The 19,469-nt window shown below is 48.1% G+C and overlaps 1 protein-coding gene across 2 annotated transcripts in view; it reads left to right on the plus strand.

The window, feature by feature from the left end:
- PAPLN (papilin, proteoglycan like sulfated glycoprotein) overlaps positions 1-19,469 on the plus strand; it is a 65,999-nt gene that overhangs the window by 14,795 nt on the left and 31,735 nt on the right. For both annotated transcript variants that reach the window (XM_038404413.2, XM_038404415.2), the window contains exons 3-8: positions 11,660-11,775; positions 14,998-15,058; positions 15,867-15,969; positions 16,893-17,023; positions 17,385-17,508; positions 18,364-18,444. In XM_038404413.2, coding sequence (XP_038260341.1) covers positions 11,660-11,775; positions 14,998-15,058; positions 15,867-15,969; positions 16,893-17,023; positions 17,385-17,508; positions 18,364-18,444 — 616 coding nt within the window. The remainder of the gene's footprint in view (positions 1-11,659; positions 11,776-14,997; positions 15,059-15,866; positions 15,970-16,892; positions 17,024-17,384; positions 17,509-18,363; positions 18,445-19,469) is intronic.

A 19,469-nucleotide genomic window follows, 5' to 3' on the forward strand; every position in this document is an offset into this window, starting at 1 on the left:
TAAGGCTTCATGGATTAACAATATGAGGAGAAGCGCATAAGGAGGATGTGTGCAGGGGTGCTGAAAAGGGTGTATGCGGACACAAGGATTTTACCTCCTTCCCCCTTTCACCCCCCCACCCCCCGGCTTTTTAGTAGCTGTGAATGTTGTGGAAAATCCAGCTGTCTCAGCTCTGAGAACAGCGAGTGGAGGTTGATGAATCACATCATGGGTCTGAATCTGCTTCGACTGAAGTCAATGGGAGTTTGACCGCTGACATGACTGAGAGTAGGAGTGGGCCCAGTGCGTTCCAAAATTGAGCATGTGCCCACACAAATCTACAAAACTTTCTACAAAAATTACAGTCGTCTGGCTTCTGAAATTCCCGGGTATCATTGGGTGGGAGGGGAATTTGGGAAGAAGACCTTCTGACAATGAACCACATGCCCTAAACGATGCATGCTGCCTGGCTACGCTGATTGGGACCACTTCTATGTGATACATTGCCTTAAAACAGACTGCCTTCAGTAGAGGTGGCTTGAGAGCATGGACTTGGAAACGATACAAATTAGTAATGATGATGCACATATAGAAATCAACTTGGTGTGAGCTGCAGGCAGGGGTGTGTGCAATACGTGTGTGTACCTGCTTTTGAACAGCACTCCTTTAAACTAATTTGATTGAAGGGTGTGTCCTAGTGGCTGCTCTTTTCCTTTTCTTCTCTCTTTTCATGTTCCTGGTTTTAGTCTGAAGTAGGCAAACTTTTTTATTTTAATGACATCAACTGTCAGACCAGGGAAGGCAGCAGATAACCGAGTGGGGATATGCTGGCATAGGCAACAACTGAGCATTTTGTTTGGGTCCAGCCTCAGCAGGGTGTCTGAGATTCATGGCCAGAGTGAGCTGCAGATTTAGCTGCTGCCTGCAATAGCTAGCAGAAGGTAGCTCCCCAGATGAACTGTCTGCCTGCAGCACCAGCTGTCTGATGTGAGTTTCTCTCCCAGTGCTCCATCCTCAGCAGCACCTGCTGTCCCAGGCTTTGCCTCCCCTCCTTGCCAGCCAGAACATGCTAGTACCAAGCAGAACTCGCAGGATCTCTCCCTCCTCTTCCCAACACATGAGGGACCCCAGGCTCCATAGAGGGGACCAGGGAGGAGACCAGCCCAGTTGCCAGCATCTCCTCTGTTGTTGTTTGTATTAGCAGTGCCTAGGTACAGGGTACAGGATACAGGCTCATTGTGCTAGATGCTGTACAGACAAGTAACAAAGACAACAGTCCCTGCCTCCTAAAGCTTACACTCTAGGTGTCAGACAAGACAAGACAGATGGACAACACAGACAAAGACCTCAGTGTAGACAAGCCCTAAAGCTGCTTCTATTCTAGGAAACTTGGGATCAATGGTAGTGATGGTGGAGGCTAGGATTGAGTGTGTTTTTTTATCACTGAGACTCAGAGCAGGGGGAGATAACACAACAGTAAAACTTCCTGAGCTGACCAGTAGTGAGCTGGAGCCAGTTCGCACCGGTTCGCTAGAACCGGTTGTTAAATTTAGAAGCCCTTTTTGAACCGGTTGTTCCGCGAGGGCCAACCAGTTCTAAAAGGGCTTCTAAATTTAACCGGCCCAAAGTGGCACCTTAGGCTCTGACTCCACAGGTGCTCCAGCCCTGGAGCACCCAAGGGGAAAATTTGGTGGGTGCAGAGCACCCACCAGCAGCTCCCCGGCCCTAGCTCAGCTCACCTCCGCTCCGCCACCTCCCCTGAATGCACCGCCCCGCTCTGCTTCTCCGCCGCCACCCCAGGCTTCCCGCGAATCAGCTTTTGGCGCGGGAAGCCAGGGCGGGCTGAGAAGCAAGCGACAGCTTCCTGCTCAGGCCCAGGGAGGCGAAGATGAGCTCGGGGGGGGGGGGGACACGAGGAGGGCCACCCGCGTGGCAGCAGGTAACCCCGGGGGGGGGCACGAGGAGGGCCACCCGCGTGGCAGCAGGTAACCCCGGGGGGGGGGCACGAGGAGGGCCACCCGCGTGGCAGCAGGTAACCCCGGGGGGGGGGCACGAGGAGGGCCACCCGCGTGGCAGCAGGTAACCCCGGGGGGGGGGCACGAGGAGGGCCACCCGCGTGGCAGCAGGTACCCCCGGGGGGGGGGGCACGAGGAGGGCCACCCGCGTGGCAGCAGGTAACCCCGGGGGGGGGGCACGAGGAGGGCCACCCGCGTGGCAGCAGGTAACCCCGGGGGGGGGGGCACGAGGAGGGCCACCCGCGTGGCAGCAGGTAACCCCGGGGGGGGGGGCACGAGGAGGGCCCCCCGCGTGGCAGCAGGTAACCCCGGGGGGGGGGCCCGAGGCGGGCCACCCGCGTGGCAGCAGGTAACCCCGGGGGGGGGGGCACGAGGAGGGCCACCCGCGTGGCAGCAGGTAACCCCGGGGGGGGGGCACGAGGAGGGCCACCCGCGTGGCAGCAGGTAACCCCGGGGGGGGGGGCACGAGGAGGGCCACCCGCGTGGCAGCAGGTAACCCCGGGGGGGGGGGCACGAGGAGGGCCACCCGCGTGGCAGCAGGTAACCCCGGGGGGGGGGCACGAGGAGGGCCACCCGCGTGGCAGCAGGTAACCCCGGGGGGGGGCACGAGGAGGGCCACCCGCGTGGCAGCAGGTAACCCCGGGGGGGGCACGAGGAGGGCCACCCGCGTGGCAGCAGGTAACCCCGGGGGGGGCGCAGGGGAACCGCTCCCTGCCCCAGCTCTCCTCGGCCTGAGCGGGAAGCCGTGGCCTGCTTCTCAGTTCTCCCCGGCTTCCCGCCGAACAGCTGATTCACGGGAAGCAGGGGGCAGAAAAGCAGGGGAGGAGGCGGAGCGGAGGTGAGGTGAGGTGAGGTGAGCTGGGGCCGGGCGTGGGGCGGGGAGCTGCCGATGAGTGCTCTGCACCCACCAATTTTCCCCGTGGGTGCTCCAGCCCCGGAGCAGCCAGGGAGTCGGCCCCTTAGACGCCACTTTTGATGTGAACAGTGGGGGAGCAGCCGCTCCCCCACCCCTAGGAGCCAGAGTGACCTGCCGGATGCTTCCTGGGAGCTGCCCCAGGTAAGCACTGCCGGGACTCCCCACCTCACCCCCCGGCAGGTCCCTCTGGCTCTTAGGGGCGGGGTGGGCACCCACTATGGTGGCCCACGAGACCCTCCTGCCCGGTTCTGGGGGGCAGTCAGGGGACAGGGGGGTGGATGGGTCAGGTGTCCTGGGGGGTTGGATGGGGCAGGGATCCTGGGGGGCCGGGGTGGTCAACAACCCCCTCGTGGGGTGAGGAGGGAACCCGTTAAGATTTTGGCAGCTCATTACTGCTGAGCTCTGTCTACAGAACAGCTTCCACCACTTCTACTGCATGTGGAGCTGTGCCACAGGAGACTAGAGTGAATTTTCCTGCTGTAGACAAAGCCTCAGATGAAAGCCACTTTCTCAAGGTCTTGCACATGAGTAATCCTTCCCTCTTGGCTATGCAGATTTTGATTATCCTGCTGAGGTTTGTCTGGCACATAATGGGCCTGATTTCTAGCCAGCCCTTGTCCTGACTTCCATTTTTGCAAGTGTAATTTTGTGCCTGAAAATAACTGCACCCTGCATGTTTTGCATCTTTTGGGCCAGATTACAAACCCCTTACCCATGCTGGTGGCAATCCCAGTCATCAAAGCAGTCCCTCTGAAATCACTCAGGCTATTTCAGTATGTAACTGCTCATCATTGTAAGGAGTATACAATCTGGCCGTTCAGGTAGTTAGAGGATGTCTAATGATTCATATTTGCCCCCACTCTGAATTGCAACAGGAGACTGTTTTGAAGCCTGGTTGAAAATTCTGCCCAGTGTATATTTAATCTGGAGACTCCTGCCTTCCACTGGTATCTCTAGATTTATACCTACGTGCATAGGTTAATGTGAAGTTCTTTAATCTGGTGCTTACTACTTCTGTACCATTCAGTGTTTCATCTGCTGCTGCCACCACCTTGTTCACTCTACCTTGTTTTAGTTGTTCCTGTTTTGTTTGAATGCATTTCCTTGATGACTTTTGTATTATTCATAATAATGATACTTAGCACTTTTTTCCTTTAAAGCTCTTTACAAACATGTTGTGTCTCCGAGGCAAGAATAATAAGGAGTTAAGACAGAATTACTGGAAATGATTGCCTGGGTCTAGCCTCAGCAAAGCGTCTGAGACTCATGGCCAGAATGAGCAGAGATTTAGCTGTTGTGTGCAATACATACAGGCAGGCAGCACTAGGTTTCAGAATGGTAGCCATGTTAGTCTGTATCAGCAAAAACAATGAGGAGCTCTTGTGGCACCTTAGAGACTAACAAATTTATTTGGGCATAAGCTTTCGTGGACTAAAACCCACTTCATCAGATGCATGAAGTGGAAAATACAGTAGAGCTATAAATACACAGCATATAAAAAAAGATGGGAGTTGCCTTACCAAGTGTGAGGGGGGTGTTAATAAGCCAATTCAATTAAGGTGGATGTGGGCTATTCTCAACAGTTGACAAGAAGGGAGGAAAAATCACTTTTGCAGTGCTAATGAGTTCAATGTAATCAAGGTGGTCCATTTCAAACAGTTGACAAGAAGGTGTGAGTATCAGCAGGGGGAAAATTAGTTTTTGTAGTGACCCATCCACTCAGTCTTTATTCAGGCCTAATGTGATGGTGTCCAGTTTGCAAATTAATTCCAGTTCTGCAGTTTCTCATTGGAGTCTGTTTTTGAAATTTTGTTGTTGAAGAATTGCCACTTTTAAGTCTGTTGTTGAGTGTCCAGGGAGGTTGAAGTGTTCTCCTACTGGTTTTTGAATGTTATAATTCTTGATGTCAGATTTGTGTCCATTTATTTTTTTGCATAGAGACTGTCCGGTTTGGCCAATGTACATGGAGAGGGGCATTGCTGGCACATATCACATTGGTAGATGTGCAGGTGAACGAGCCCCGATGGTGTGGCTGATGTGGTTAGGTCCTATGATGGTATCCCCTGAATAGATATGCAGATAGAGTTGGCACCGGGGTTTGTTGCAGGGTTAGGTTCCTGAGTTAGTGTTTTTGTTGTGTGGTGTGTAGTTGTTGGTGAGTATTTGCTTCAGGTTGGGGGGTTGTTCGTAAGTGAGGACTGGCCTGTCTCCCAAGGTCTGCGAGAGTGAGGGATCATCCTTCAGGATAGGTTGTAGATCCTTGATGATGTGCTGGAGAGGATTAGTTGGGGGCTGTAGTTGACGGCTAGTGGCTTTCTGTTACTTTCTTTGTTGGGCCTGTCCTGTAGTAGGTGACTTCTGGATACCCTTCTGGCTCTGTCAATCTGCTCCTTCACTTACAGCACCAGCTTCCTGCAGCACTCTGTGTTGAGGGTTTTTCTTTTGCCTTATTTATATAGAACATCCATTTATTTCTGATTTGCTTTGTTACATCGATAGCCTAAGATGAGTTCCATATCCCAAATCAATCCATCTGCCCAGATATCAATACCCAGATAACTGCACTTGTCATGTTTCTGTAGGATAGGCCTGTGAGCTGAGCACCATCAACTCCCCTTGAAGTAAATGGGAGTTGAGATATCAGCACCTTGTAGGATTGGGCCTTCAGTCACTCAGGAAAATGACATGCAGATTATTATTACTTAGATGATCATAATGCGCCACAGACGCGAGGATTTTTCCACATGTGGAGGAAGACCTGGTCCAAGACCATTAACACCATTTTTTTCTCATTGATAACTTCTTTGTTTCTCAGCAACTTATTATGCAAACACAGCAAAGTCACATTCCTTGCTGAGGACTCCATGCACAGCAAGAATGGACTGTTGCAGTGAATCCATTATGAAATAAACTGAGATCAACCTGCAGAATCGGAACATTTTTGTGTGTGTTGAAATAACTGTTCCCCCAACCCCACAATCACATATCTCAACAATGGCCAAATGGAAACATTTGCCCTTGATTAGACTTCTAGTGTGTATCAATACAAAGATAAACTTGATGCCATTAAACAGACTTAGCAAATAAAAGCATGGAAAGTTATCTAAGAAATACAAAGTACTGTAAGATCAAACTGGATATGAGAAATGACCTATGCAGTCTCTGGGTATGATCGTAGTTTTATGCTACAGATGGTCTACGTGACTTGACAATGAGACTTAGGGATCCAAGTCCACTTTAATCTTTTATCACTGAAGTGGGTAGCCATACCTTCTCTTCCAGCAGGTAACATTGTGCAGACTCTTGTAGCTAATCCTCCAGTGTGAAAGCACTTTTCATCACCTCTTTTTTTGGAAATAAGCTTGTGCACCCAAATAAGCAAGGTTTGTACCAGATCAATGTAGAGTCTAACAATTGGATTATTGGGTTCAGTAAGCCCCAGAAATGCTAACTGTGGCTCAAGTAACAGATTTTTTTAAGGAATTTCCAAGAAGGAGTTTTGAACAGCAGTTCACAATATAAAGTTGCCAACTTAGTGGAGAACAAGGCTGATTAAATACAGCACCCAGTGCAGTTCTTTGGGAAACTTCTAAAGGGTCTGATTCAAAGCTCTTTGAAGCCAATGAAAATCTTTCTAGTGACATGGATTGGACCCTAAATGCTGAAAAATAGGACCTTAGAATGTAAGTTCCTTCTTAGCCATAAAGTGATGCTATAATTATAAAACCATTGCGTCTCCAACAGGAATTTTATGCCTGATACCTGCCAGTGCCGTCTCTGTTTGCAATATGTAGTGTAGTTGTAGCCATGTCACTCCCAAGACATTAGAGAGACAAGGTGGGTGAGGTAATCTCTTTTACTGAACCAATTTCTGTTGGTGAGAGAGACAAGCTTTCTATGAAGTTTTCAGAGAAGAGTTCTGTGTGGCTCGAAAGCTTGCCTCTCTCGCCAGCAGGAGTTGGTCCAATAAAAGATATTACCTCACCCACCTTATCTGTCTGAAATACGCAGAGTCAGTAAATCTCTCTTTACTTGTCTATCTCTCGTCTCCCTGAGCAGCTGAGAAATCCCCAAAAGGCCAACACCACACAGGTACTGCCGACGTTCTCTACACCTCCCAGCTGGGTTTCATACCTCCTCCCCCCAGTACCTTGTACTATAAGTTCTGTTTGTATCCTGATTGGTTCACAGGCTCCTTAAAGCACTGTGTATATTGGACTTGCTCTCAGAGGCAGGGTGTGTACCAGTCCTCATGCGAGCTGGAGGCAACCCTTTTACACTGCTAACTGGTTACTCTGGACACAGTTGTCTTTATAAGCAGAAGATGACACAAATCAGGCCAGCAACACCCTAACCCAGGAGTTACAAATGTTACACTAAACTTAGAAATGACCTTTAAAAGTTCCACTTGTTCAGAGCACAACAGGGGGGTTGCTAGCCCATTAGGGGCCATAAGCAGGAATATTTTGCCTCCCCCCCCCACACTAAAACATAATAATCTAATAAGTGGCCCCTTGAGCTGCAATTGCTTAGGGTGCTTATGCCTAGTGCTGGCTCTGGAGCACAGCAGCCCATTTACTCTGCCACAGACCATGGAGAGCATGTCACCCCAATATCCCAGTCTCCTGAGTAATCTGACTCTTTAAAATCCTCCATGTCCCTGGAGTACAAGATGTCCAAGCAGAGGAGACAGTTGGCAAGGGGGCATAGGTCATTCTACTGCTTTAACCCAATGGACAGCTGCCCAACAAGGAGAGCTAACCAGGGCTTGTATTTCTGATGCCTTTATGTATCAGACAGGGCAGTTCTGTACCCTGTTCTCTGTATCTCTTTTCTCTGACATGTTAAAACATGCTCTCCTAGGCACACCCATTGCAAATTAGAGAACTCTGTGGATGTGTGTTGCTGAAGGCAGGAAAATGGAGCTGGGTGGTACACTAATAATGAACTTTGTAGATTCTGCTTGAGGGTCCAGCAGGGACAGGGGTTTAGTCATTGTGGCTGACAATAGATGAAAGCATACCAGAGCAAAGGAAGGCTGTTGGGACAAAAACTGGATAATGGCATCTAGAAGCAGCTCATTATAAGGATCCTATAATAATAGATTTCGTATTTGTCATAAATACACAGACCTATAAAATATCTCTATATTTACGCAAGTCTGTACACATGCACACAAAACAAGCCCCGTGTATTGTTTTGAATATATGAGAACAGTGAGCTTGGAATGGGAAACTCCCCTGTTGCTGTACTGCTCAGCAAGGGCTCTTTTGCTGAGATATCCCTTTTGCACTGTGGCTAAACGAAGTAGTGTTCGCAAAAAGAAAAGGAGTACCCGTGGCACCTTAGAGACTAACAAATTTATTAGAGCATAAGCTTTCGTGAGCTACAGCTCTCTTGCTCCTGGGCTCTGCAGGCCCATAAACCTTAATGTAAAGCACCCCTGGGGATGTCCATTTGTGTACAGAGAAGAAAGAACAATAATACACTTATAGCAGAAAAGCCTGAATATTTATCGCATAGGGCCATGTGCTACGGGAGGGCTTGAGGGCAGCTGCTGCCTTTCTACCCCCCTCCGAGTTATCTGATTCTCAGCTGCCCTGTGTCAGGATTTGATCTAGATGTTTTCTTCCTCTTTCTGCTGACTGAAAGATCCTTTGTTTCCAGAGTGAATTAATGCTGTTTCTGAATCAGCCAGCGGGTAGAGAGGAGAAAAACTGCAGAGCAACAGAACTGTAGCATGTTTCATTCATCTGTGTATATGACAGAGGAGGTAGGAGGAGAGAGAGGGAGTATACAGACTGATAACAGTTCAGAGGACAGGATTAGGGGTCTGGAGGATCAATTTAAAAGATTGAGAGGCCCTAAACTCCACAGATGGGACAATTCCTAAAATGGTGAGGTGGGAAGGAAAGAAACAGACGTCCAGCAGGTTATTTCTGACCGAGGGGAAATGCATGAATGAGTGAGACAGACTGATGAATAAGAGATCAGCTTTGGGCCCTATGCACCAGCAATGGGTGGTCTGGCCAGGGAGATATTGACTAGAAGGGGAAAAGTTCATGGAAGTGCCTGTAATGCAGAGAGAACAGTTTCACTGAGTCAGGCATGCTGTAGCTGGGAAGGGAGAGATGGTCAGCACCAAGGGATTCATCTCAAGGGATTTGGATTGTAGACTTGTAGGGGAAGAGGTTGAAGAGGGTTGTACATAGCTTGTATGATGCAAACAGGACAGCAAAGTGCAAGGAGAAGGAATGACTCCTCTTAGTGCATCCTTACAAATGCTAGGGCATCACAGGAAATAGGTAGGAAGAACTCAAGGGGATGCTGCAGCAAGACAATCATGAATGTGATTTGGTAACAGTTACAGGAATATAGTGGGATGATTCCTGTGACAGTTGTATCAGCAAAGGGAGAAACATTCTGTACAGGAGGGAAAGAGGAGGAGAGACAGCTACAGGTGTTACACCAAGGACTCGTATACAAGCAGGGAAATATAGGTAGAAAATAAAAAAGCCATCTCCAGGAGACAAGGGGGAATTTACACACCCAGTTTTCTGGGGAAGGACTAATTTGATAGTTTACAAGGGCCGGGTCAAGCTATGGCTGGGCCAACAGTTGTACTGGAGATCTGAAACAACTGTCTTAGGATCAGCCTGATCCGACCCAACCCAGCAACTATTCTGTTACAACATAAAATCACAATGAGTGATGTCATCATGCTGAGATGCCAGCCTGCAACAGCTTGTTCTTCAGCAGGAGACCATTCCCAGAGTGCGACTGGAAGAAAATGTCTGGATGCAGGGTAATGCCAGCTTTATCAAGAACACACATGCCTTCAGTCAGCACACAGGGGGTTAATAGCCTTTTGCTGCTCTTTTCTGCAAGTCTTTAAATAGTCTAAGATTTGACTATTACATGTGTTCATATTTAAAGTACCAAGGAATGTTTAGGGAAGCTCTGGATATATTCCCAAAGACACCGTCACCTTTGCACCCCTCCTTTCCTGAGCTGTACCCAATATAGCTTGGATGCAGTCCAGGCTCTGGGCCCTTGAGAGTGATGTAATCATTAGCAGAAGGCATCCTGGATTCATAAATCCTGCCAGATAAACTCAGTTGCTTTTTGGATAGAATTCTAACATTAAAGGGCAAAAGAAATGGAGGGGTTGTAAAGACAGCTCCTGACTCCTGTTGCAACCTTTTATACCTCTCTCAGCTCCATTGTCCTCTCGGTAGCAACACTGGTTCACTGCCCAAGCAGCACACTTAGCCCCTCTTAACCACGGGATTTGCAAACAGAGCCCTATGGACACAGACAGACAACCCTAGTTACAAACCTTATTTTCAATTACCATTCGAAATCCAAAATGTATTATTGCTCTAGGACTCCCGTCTCTCCATGGGGTGCACTGTTTTCCCCCTTTCTTCCTTCCAATTAATCTCATAGTAAGTAATCTCCTTGCATACCTGCAATCATTATTCCTTCTCAGAATATCTCCCTCCTCTCCGAGTTCCACATCCTTCTCTGTACAGATCATGCTGACTGTGATGAGCCAGGTTTCCCCCAGCCCATTATTTTATATCCTTCTGGGGCAATGTTCTCTTACTGGAAGCATTGCACTTAGTAACAATATCTTATCTTGCTCTAAAGTACCTCTGTGGGTTCCCTTGACACCATACCTCAGTTATACCATCTAGAATACAAAAATTGTTATGGCTATCAATGCTGATGCCCACAGCAAGGATAGTCAGGAAAATGTGTCTCTCCCTGGAATCATTGCAGACAGCTGCATTGTAGGTGTTTTATGCCTTTCTCTTAAGAATTGGGCCTTGAGACAGGATGAAGGAGTAGATGGCACCATTGATCTGTCTGGGATGGTGATGCCTATGTCAGCATATCTTTTTGTCTAATCTGGGAAGTAGTGCTTTGTGTCTAAAGCAGGGTTTCTCAAATTTCATTGCACTGCGACCCCCTTCTGACAACAAAAATTACTATATGACCCTGGGAACGGGGACTGAAGACCAAACTCCTCCGCTCCAGGCAGAGGGGTCAAAGTTGAAGCCTGAGCCCTGCCCCCGCTGGGTTGGGAGGGCAAAACCAAAGCTTGAGGGCTTCTGCCCTGGGCGGGTGAGGGCTGAAACCTTAGCCCCACCGCCCAGGGCTGAAGCCCTCAGGTTTCAGCTCCAGCTCTGAGCAGAGGGGTTCAGACTTTTGGCTTCAGTCCCAGGCCCCAGCAAGTCTAACGCCAGCCCTGGCAACCCCATTAAAACAGGGTTGCAACTCACTTTGGGGTCCTGACCCACAATGTGAGAACCGCTGGTTTAGAGTGTTGAGAAAGAGAGGTAACATCCGAAGGAGCTGGGATCCTTTCTAGAAGGCAGCCGAATGGATTGAAGGTGAATAGAGTTGGCCTGTATGTCTATGCTGTAATAAAAGACTTGTGGCACAGCCATGGCGGGCCCAGATCAGCTGGCTCAAGTTCGCAGGACTTGGTCTGCAGGGCCATAAAATTGCAGTTTAGATGTTCGGGCTTGAGATCCCATGTGTGGGTGGGGCACTAGATGCTTTTTCTAGTACTTAAGGCTTTTTGTACCTGGCTCTTGTCCCTTTTCCTCTATCTCCTTACCCATTAGCTAGGGAGAGGGAATGGTAACACATTTGCTTGGTACAGCATGCTGTAGTTTAGTTCAATTTTGCTGCTTTTGTTCTGTCTCACCATGTTCGCTTGAATGTTTGGTTTTCACAGGCTCGCAAGGCGAAGCGGCAGATTGATTTCTGGGGGGGCTGGGGAGAATGGAGCAAGTGCAGTCGGAGCTGTGGCGGAGGCATCAGCTTTCGGCAACGGCGCTGCTACTCGCAAAGGTGAGGGCTGCTTTCTTTTTATATTACTGCACTCTTTCTCCTCCCATAAGAGGCATCACCAGGTAGCTCAGGGTAGCTTTCTAATGTCTCTTGGTGAAATGAGCTGTCAATCACCTACCAAAGAAAGTTTGATCTCTCTTATTCCCTGTATGGAAATGAGGCTAAATCTGTTTTCTGGAAGGCATCTCTAATAAGCAGCTCTCCCCCAAAAGAGTTCATCTAGATGAAGTGGAATATAGTGTATATAAATAAGATGAATTTGGGAGGCAAAGTTTGGATCCAGAATGGGGCAACTGTAAATCGTCATAGCTCCATTAACCTAAATAGAGCTTCACCAATTTACACCAGCCTAGGAGCTGACCTTAGGTTTCTTTTATTAGGGTTTGGAGTGTGGCTTCAAAGCTGAACAAGGCTAAAATTTGGTTTTGGTAATGCCAAAATTGCATCTACTTTTCTGTCAAAATTTCAGCCCAAATATCTTAAATCCTGAGAAACCAGCTGTTCCCACTGGATCCAGAAAATAGGCCTTTTCCAGTTTTCAGCCCTAACAACAGCTAAAATTATGGTGGTGGGTTCAGATCCAGGGGAACAAATCCAAACTGCCCCACATTCAAGGAGGATTTGCGGGGGGCTCTTATATGAGGTTACAGTTTGGGTCCAACTCTAATATATAATGGAGTCACAGTAAAAACTCCATTATATAGGAAGCTTTTCACATAGTTTTCATTATAAATCTGATGGGGATTTTCCTCTAACTTTCTGAACAGGGCTCTCTTCAGTCTGAAATGCCCATGCTAGAAGAGAATGGCATCGTTGGAAAGTTTGAGGTTAACTGGACAAGAAAAGTTGTGTTTGGGGCACAAGTTTGATATGGCAAAAGGGTGTCTTTCTGGTCAGGATTATGGTATTCTGGCAGCCCTGTGAGGGAAATATGCACAGCACTGTGCCTATCATTCTCCTGAGGGCTGAAAGCCATGTCTATGCTAAGCTTTTTCAGACAAGAGCTGGTGGGAAATTTTCCATTGGAATGATTTTTGATGACATGATGTTAACGGTGCCTAAGATATGTCCACATGTCAGCTTCCTTTGGTGAGGCAGCACCTAATGGGAATCATGGTGTGAAACTGATCTTGCCAGAAAAGGGTAATTGCTTCCTGCAAAAAAAAAATTCACGTTTTTGAAAAAAATTTCATCCCAAATTGGGACAAAAAGTCAAAAACACTCCCCCACCCGGAAGGGATTTCTAGAAAAAGTCTGATTGTCCATCAGGAAAATTGAAACAAACTCTCTGCCAGAGAGGCTCTTGTCAATTTCATTTTCTGCTTCAGGGAGAAAGTAAAATTGACAAGAGCCTCCCAGGCAGGCTGTTGGCGCCTGAGTTCCCAGGCCTTCCACCTCCCCAGTGCTCAGCCTTCTTGCCATCCCCCCACCTGGCTGTCTCTCTGGTAGGGAAGCTGAGCCGCCCTGGTTCTCTTCTCCCTGCTGCCTGGCTGCCAGAGAAAGAAGGTGGGGAGGCTAAGAGCCAGGAAGTCGGAGAATAGGGGCGCTTGGCCTCTGGCAGCCTCAGTCAGCTTCTTAGATGAAATCCTTCAGCTCTCCCCAAATGGAATTGTTCTGGAAATCCCTTCCCATGAAGAATTTTGCATTTTTGATGTCGGGACAATTTTTTCCCCAAAAATGTGACATTTTTCACGGGAGGGGATTTCTATTTTCTGGCCAGTGCCTCTATTTTAGACCCATGATTCCCAAAAGGTGCTGCTCTACCAGCAGAAGCCATAAGGTGGCCATTGTTCAGGCATTGTTAACATGGTCATCTCACTTCTGAGCAGGCGTAGATGGTAATAATGAATGAATCTCCCTGAGCAGGTAGAGCTGCCCCCATTGATAATGATAGGTCTAAAAATCCTTCTGTAGACATAGCCAAAAAGAACACAAGCTGAAGTAGGCAGCCTCCCTTCTGCTCCCTTTGGCTCCTCAATCTCCTTTTTAAATAGGCTTTTTATAAGAGTTCTGATTATTCTGCAATATTTAAAAAAAAAAAAAATCTCCAAGTATGCCTCTTCTCTTTGCTTCATGATCTGGCCTGTCTCTCTCTGTGATGACTCAGCATTCCTAGAGACCCACCTTGCTGTGTCATGAGTGCTGAGATGATGGACAGAGAGAGAAGCAGGAGGGGTACAACCAGTGGTGATTTAGCCACTGGGCCAACGAGCCGTGCACAGGGTCCCCGGCCAATTGGAGGCCCCCTGGAAAAATGGGCATCCCCAAGTCCCGACCTGCTCCACCTGCCTGCCAGGTGGGGTATAGGGGCTTGCCCTGCTCTGCCTGCCCATCACTCCTGCCGGGGAGCAGGGGAAGCCCCCATGCCTGGACCCTGCTCCCCGGCAGGAGTGCCAGGTTGGGGGGGGAACAGGGCTGGACAAGCCCCTGCACCCCGATCCCATTTCTCTGGCAGTGGGGTTGGGGAACTGTAGGCTGGGGGGGGGTGGAGAAAGTTCCCCACTTGCTCTGGCCCAGGGCCCCACAAACCCCTAATCCGCCTCTGGGTACAACAGATGGCATTTTCAAATCCAATTTCTCCTGGGATATGAACTTGTTAGGCATTGAGCTGTATCCCTCTCCCTCCCCTTTTGAAGAGTCAGGTACAGAATAAGGGAAGACAGTTACCTCCCTTCCCTTTGGCCATTCTGTTCTTCCAGCTAATGAGTCCCATAACAGCAGGAATGTAAATGGCAGGGTAGTTTGAAGTGTGCACACAAACTGACTTCATATCCATTGCCACCCTACCCACTCTTCCTACTCACCCCCAGGTAGACATGCTGTATCACACAGGTGCTGTTAGAGATTTCGAGCTGTGTGTTAATAAAAAGCCTGACAAAGAATAGGAGAAACTGCCTCCACTAATTGGTGGGGGGAAAATGTTGCCCCCAGAAAATGTAAAAACCATCTTGTGTCAATACATAGTGTATACACTACCTGTATCTATAACAAGATTACAGCGACAGAATGTGCTGAAAGATGCCAGGTTCAGTTTTGTAGGAAAGAAATAGGATATCTTAGGTTGTTAGCTCTTTGGGACAGGGAATGTATCTTAGGGCTGCATGCTGTGTGCAAGGTGCTGATAAATTCACAGTGTTACCTGGGAGATTATTAATAAATAGCAATGGGGATGATATTTACAATCTCTTCAGAACTACTTCATGTTGTTTCTCTGTCTTTCAGGACAGATGGTGGGTCTAACTGTATTGGACCAACTCGAAACTATCGCTTGTGCAATATTCAGGTACAATGCCCAGTATATTCTCTCCTTCCTGATGCTTTCTCTCCTGGAGGAACTTAATTTTCTTCAGAAGCCATGTGCTGAGCCCACTCAGTGCCAATGGGATTCTTCTCCTCCCCTGGAGCACCTGTGCCAGTATTGTTGGTGGACACTGTTTGCTTGGGGACGCTCACAGGTGACTAGGCCTCAGGCTAGAATTTGTGTCCTTGTGCAATAGATTCTGGGCACATACCAACTCTGTCTGATGATTGCAGCATGTAGAGATTAGTATAGTTACAGTTATCTCACCCTCAGTTTTCTGAAAACCCCAGTGTCAGCTCACTACACTGAGAATTCCTTCTATTATCCACAGCCTATTCAGAGATTCCCATCACATATGGAGCATCAAGGTTGTATTTGAGAGACTATGGGGAGCAGAGAGAGCAGGAAGACAATATGAGAAAAATGTTTAGGGTTCTGGGTCTGAATCCTGTGACTGAGATGGGTCTGGTTTATTATGGACAATGCCATGGAAAGGAATCAGGGAGCACTTATACTGTTGATGTTCATGGTTATAGCTTGATAGCCACCCAAAGACCTTCTGTCTCAGAAGAAGCAGTTCCCTAATCACCTGCTTTAAAATAAGAATGAAGCTGTCCTGACCTGGAGACAGTGTAATGCGCTGTCAAGTGTCAGAGCTGCATTCAGGAGTGATTTTGTCATTGCCAGTCTGTGGGGAAGCTGTGAGGAACACACCACAGTGAGATCCTTTCCTTTACCTCCCTTCTTCCTGTGCCAACTCTGTGTAACTGGGTTCTCTCTTCCCCGACAGAGCTGCCCTGAGGGCTCCAGGGACTTCCGAGAAGAGCAGTGTGCTGAGTTTGATGGGACAGAATTCCAAGGAAAGAGATACAAGTGGCTGCCTTATTATGGAGGTAACAGATACAAGGTTTTAAACTTATTTGATGTGAGGGTATTTGGCTTTGCGTGAAAGTAGGGGGTCTCTGTCTGGAAAGAGTCCTACATGCATAGGTGTCTGTCCAGAATTGTCCTCTTCTGGAACAGCTAGAGGGGTCTGTTGGAATGGATCATCTTTCAGAACAATTGTGTAACGCCGACAGACCCCAGTCGTTGGCAGGTGGGATTGAACTGGGGACCTCTGGAGCTTAGTGTATGAGCCTCTACAGCGTGAGCTAAAAGCCAACTGCCTGTTAGCTAAGGCTGTAGAGCAAACTCATTAATCTGTCTCTCTCAGTGGTCTCAGTGCCACTAGATGGAACAGAACACCACACCCAGAAGGTGTGTGGGTTACAATTGCACAAGATCTCTGGCAAGGGCTGCCTTTGAGGCACAGAAATCTATAGCTCCAGCAGCTGTTCAACACCTTTGATAATCAGCCAAAAGATATCTTAGATTGGACCCCCTCAAATCAAAGCTCTTCATGTTAGTGAACGCTGCCAAAAATCTTGCTGCATGTGATTTGCTCAAGGACACTCGGAGAACCAGGTCTAGAGGCAGGAATAGAAATCAGAAGGCCTAGCTCTCTGTTCTTAGCACTGGACTCTGCTGTCTTCATTTTCACCCAGCCACCTGTGAATTATTGGGTTTTTTTAAGCTTACCTGAAGAATTTCACTCTTCGCTTGTTGATATGTTACTGGTTTTCTTCTGTGTTAACATTTATTCTGGTTCTCTGAAAAGCTTCATACTACATGGGAATGTATTCTGCAGGAACCAGTCATTAATGTTAATAGGAATCCACTCCTCAGGGCCTAATCCCACATTTCAGGTTCAGGCTCATGGTGTGTTTGTAAGGGACTAACTATGTCATATGACACCTGCTGTTTTCTTCCCTTCCAGCTCCCAGTAAATGCGAGTTAAACTGTATTCCCAAGGGAGAGAACTTCTACTACAGGCACAAGGAAGCAGTGGCTGATGGGACGCCCTGTGAGCCAGGCAAACGGGATGTCTGTGTCGAGGGAGTCTGCCAAGTAAGTCATCCTATCACCTCATCCCTTTTCTATGAGAGAGAGGGTGTATGTCAGTCTTCTTAGCAGTTTCCTTTGTCCTATCCAGCCCTTCCCAAACAATGCCCTTGTTATCTGACAACACAGCAAATGCATTTCATTTTTGGGGAACTGAAGGAAGTGTGGGGCGCATGTGCATACATTTCTGTGGACTCTTGGGGTGAGTTAACCACCAGCTCCTGATCATCCCCCTTTCTACTGCACCCCAGAGCTATCTAGTTTATCCTCCTCCTAGTGATCAGTCTAGGTCCTGGCCTTTTCTTCCTTCATCCCACCCCATGCCTTGGTTTTGATTTAAGCACTCTAATGCCATGTTTTCTGACAGGCTGTCAGCTGTGACAACATGCTCAATTCTGCCAAGAAGGAAGACAAGTGCCTGCAGTGTGGAGGGGATGGCAGGGCCTGTTACGAAGTGAAGGGCACTTTTGATGTGATCAACCTCCCCAAAGGTACAGTAGTCTGGATTTTCTGGAAGGGTGAACAGGGGAGAAGGACAGAGTGAAGCTTAGCCTCATTCTGACCCTTTGCGTGGAGCTATCTGCTCTCTCTGTTCACTGGAGCCATTAGACCAGACACTCACCCAAGCCACCCATACAGCAGGCTAGAGCTAGAAAACATACTGACCACCTTTATCTGGGGGTCCCCTCCTAGTTCCCACTGCAGCCCTAAGGTTTTTCCACTCCTTCTGTATCTTCCCCAGCTCCTAGTCTCTTGTGGGTGCCACAACTCTTCTAGAGGTGAGAGGCTCCATTGAACTGTCCCTCAGAGCATGCCTGCTGGAAGTGCTCTTTGCAATGGAGCTGGTTACCCAAGGTCTGTTGAACCTCCAAAAGGAGTGGGAGACTGGGACCAGGACTTGGAACCTGGCTCTCTCACATTTGGCTGGCTCTGAACTACTTCAGCCTAATGATTGAACTGGGATGAATCTTTGTCTACTGAATTTCAATCTGATGCATTTTGAAATGTCCGAGATAGGAAACCCTGAAAATCAAGGTTTATAATGGAAGCCCAAACAGGCCCCTGACTGTATTGTTTTCAGGGTGCAATGCTCTGATAATGCTGCTCTCAGATGTATTTTAGCCATGAGGTGGGTGGACTACTCCATGGGTGAAACAAATCTGGGTGCAGCCATCCTAAAATCAATGAAGCTGCAACAGCTGGATTGAGTTCTTTCTGGTTATCTCATAACTCATCCATGCAGCCACTAGCACAGCTGGGCACAGCTCCTGTGCACATGGGTGACCATCTCACATCCTCCATCACTGTCTGTCAGTACCTTAACCAGCTTCTGTCATTTTCTTCAGGTTACAATCAAATCTTCATCATTCCCATGGGAGCCACAAGCCTCCGCATTAAGGAAGTTATGCCCAGCAGGAACTTCCTGGGTAAGACTGACATTATAATGAGTTTATTACTACACCATAGAGATGGACTCAAGCCACAAAATTCTATTCTGACTTTCAAACACACTGGAGTTCAGGGGCAGAAGCTTGCTCCTGCCCTCTGCAGAGGGAGGAGCTGGGCACAAAGTTCCATTCTAAATCCAGGTGTGGATATTGAACACCACTAGAGAACTAGGAGTGCTCAGACCTGGGACTCGGACTTGGCCCAGCACCACTACTGTGACTCTACATACATGAGGATAAAAAGACCAAGCCCCTATTTAAACCTTCAGCCTGGAACTTCTAAGAGTCTGACAAACATGGCAAAGTTTGGGTCTGGGTTTGTCTGTTTGCCACAAAGCTTGGTAAAGTCAAATCCAAACTTCTCCTGCCACCCCTACTTTAGGGATGGGCTCCAACCACACAGGCGTCTTCTGGGCTGTCCAGTTCCCTGTGCATTAGGCCCTATCTTCCCCAGGCTCTATGGGTGGTCTCCTGACATGCTCTTGTATGATACAAACATGACAGTGTTTTCATTACAGTGTCAAAATGTTCTATGCCACGTTGGCAGGCAAAAGTGTTTATGTTGCAAACAGAACATGCAATAATCAGGTGGGGAAGGGAGAATACAGCAATGCTGGAATGGAATCTGTGGCAAAGAGTTGGACCATGCAGTGAAAAAGGCTCAGTGTGCAGAAAAGCAGAGAGCCTGAGCAAGACAGCAGGGAGCATCAGTAGGGCTAGAATGTTGTCACAGGATAATGATTTCCTTCAGGGACTTGATTTCACTTGGCATTTGTTGAAAGCAAACATTGAAGGGAAGCACAGATGATTATCTCCAATGCAGAAAGTACTGAACACAAGAGGGCATTCATTTCCCGTGAGTTACCATGTTTGATGCACGCACCAGTTGCCACTGTCTAACTGGTTATCCCAGCAGTTACTCACAGCTTTCAGGAAAGTTGTGGTGCTTGTGTGAGGAAGCTGGGTTTCAAGAAGCTGAACCGAAGGCTTTGTGAGTTGCTGAT

Source organism: Dermochelys coriacea, chromosome 6 (genome assembly GCF_009764565.3).
Source record: "Dermochelys coriacea isolate rDerCor1 chromosome 6, rDerCor1.pri.v4, whole genome shotgun sequence".
Classification (NCBI taxonomy): domain Eukaryota; kingdom Metazoa; phylum Chordata; order Testudines; family Dermochelyidae; genus Dermochelys; species Dermochelys coriacea.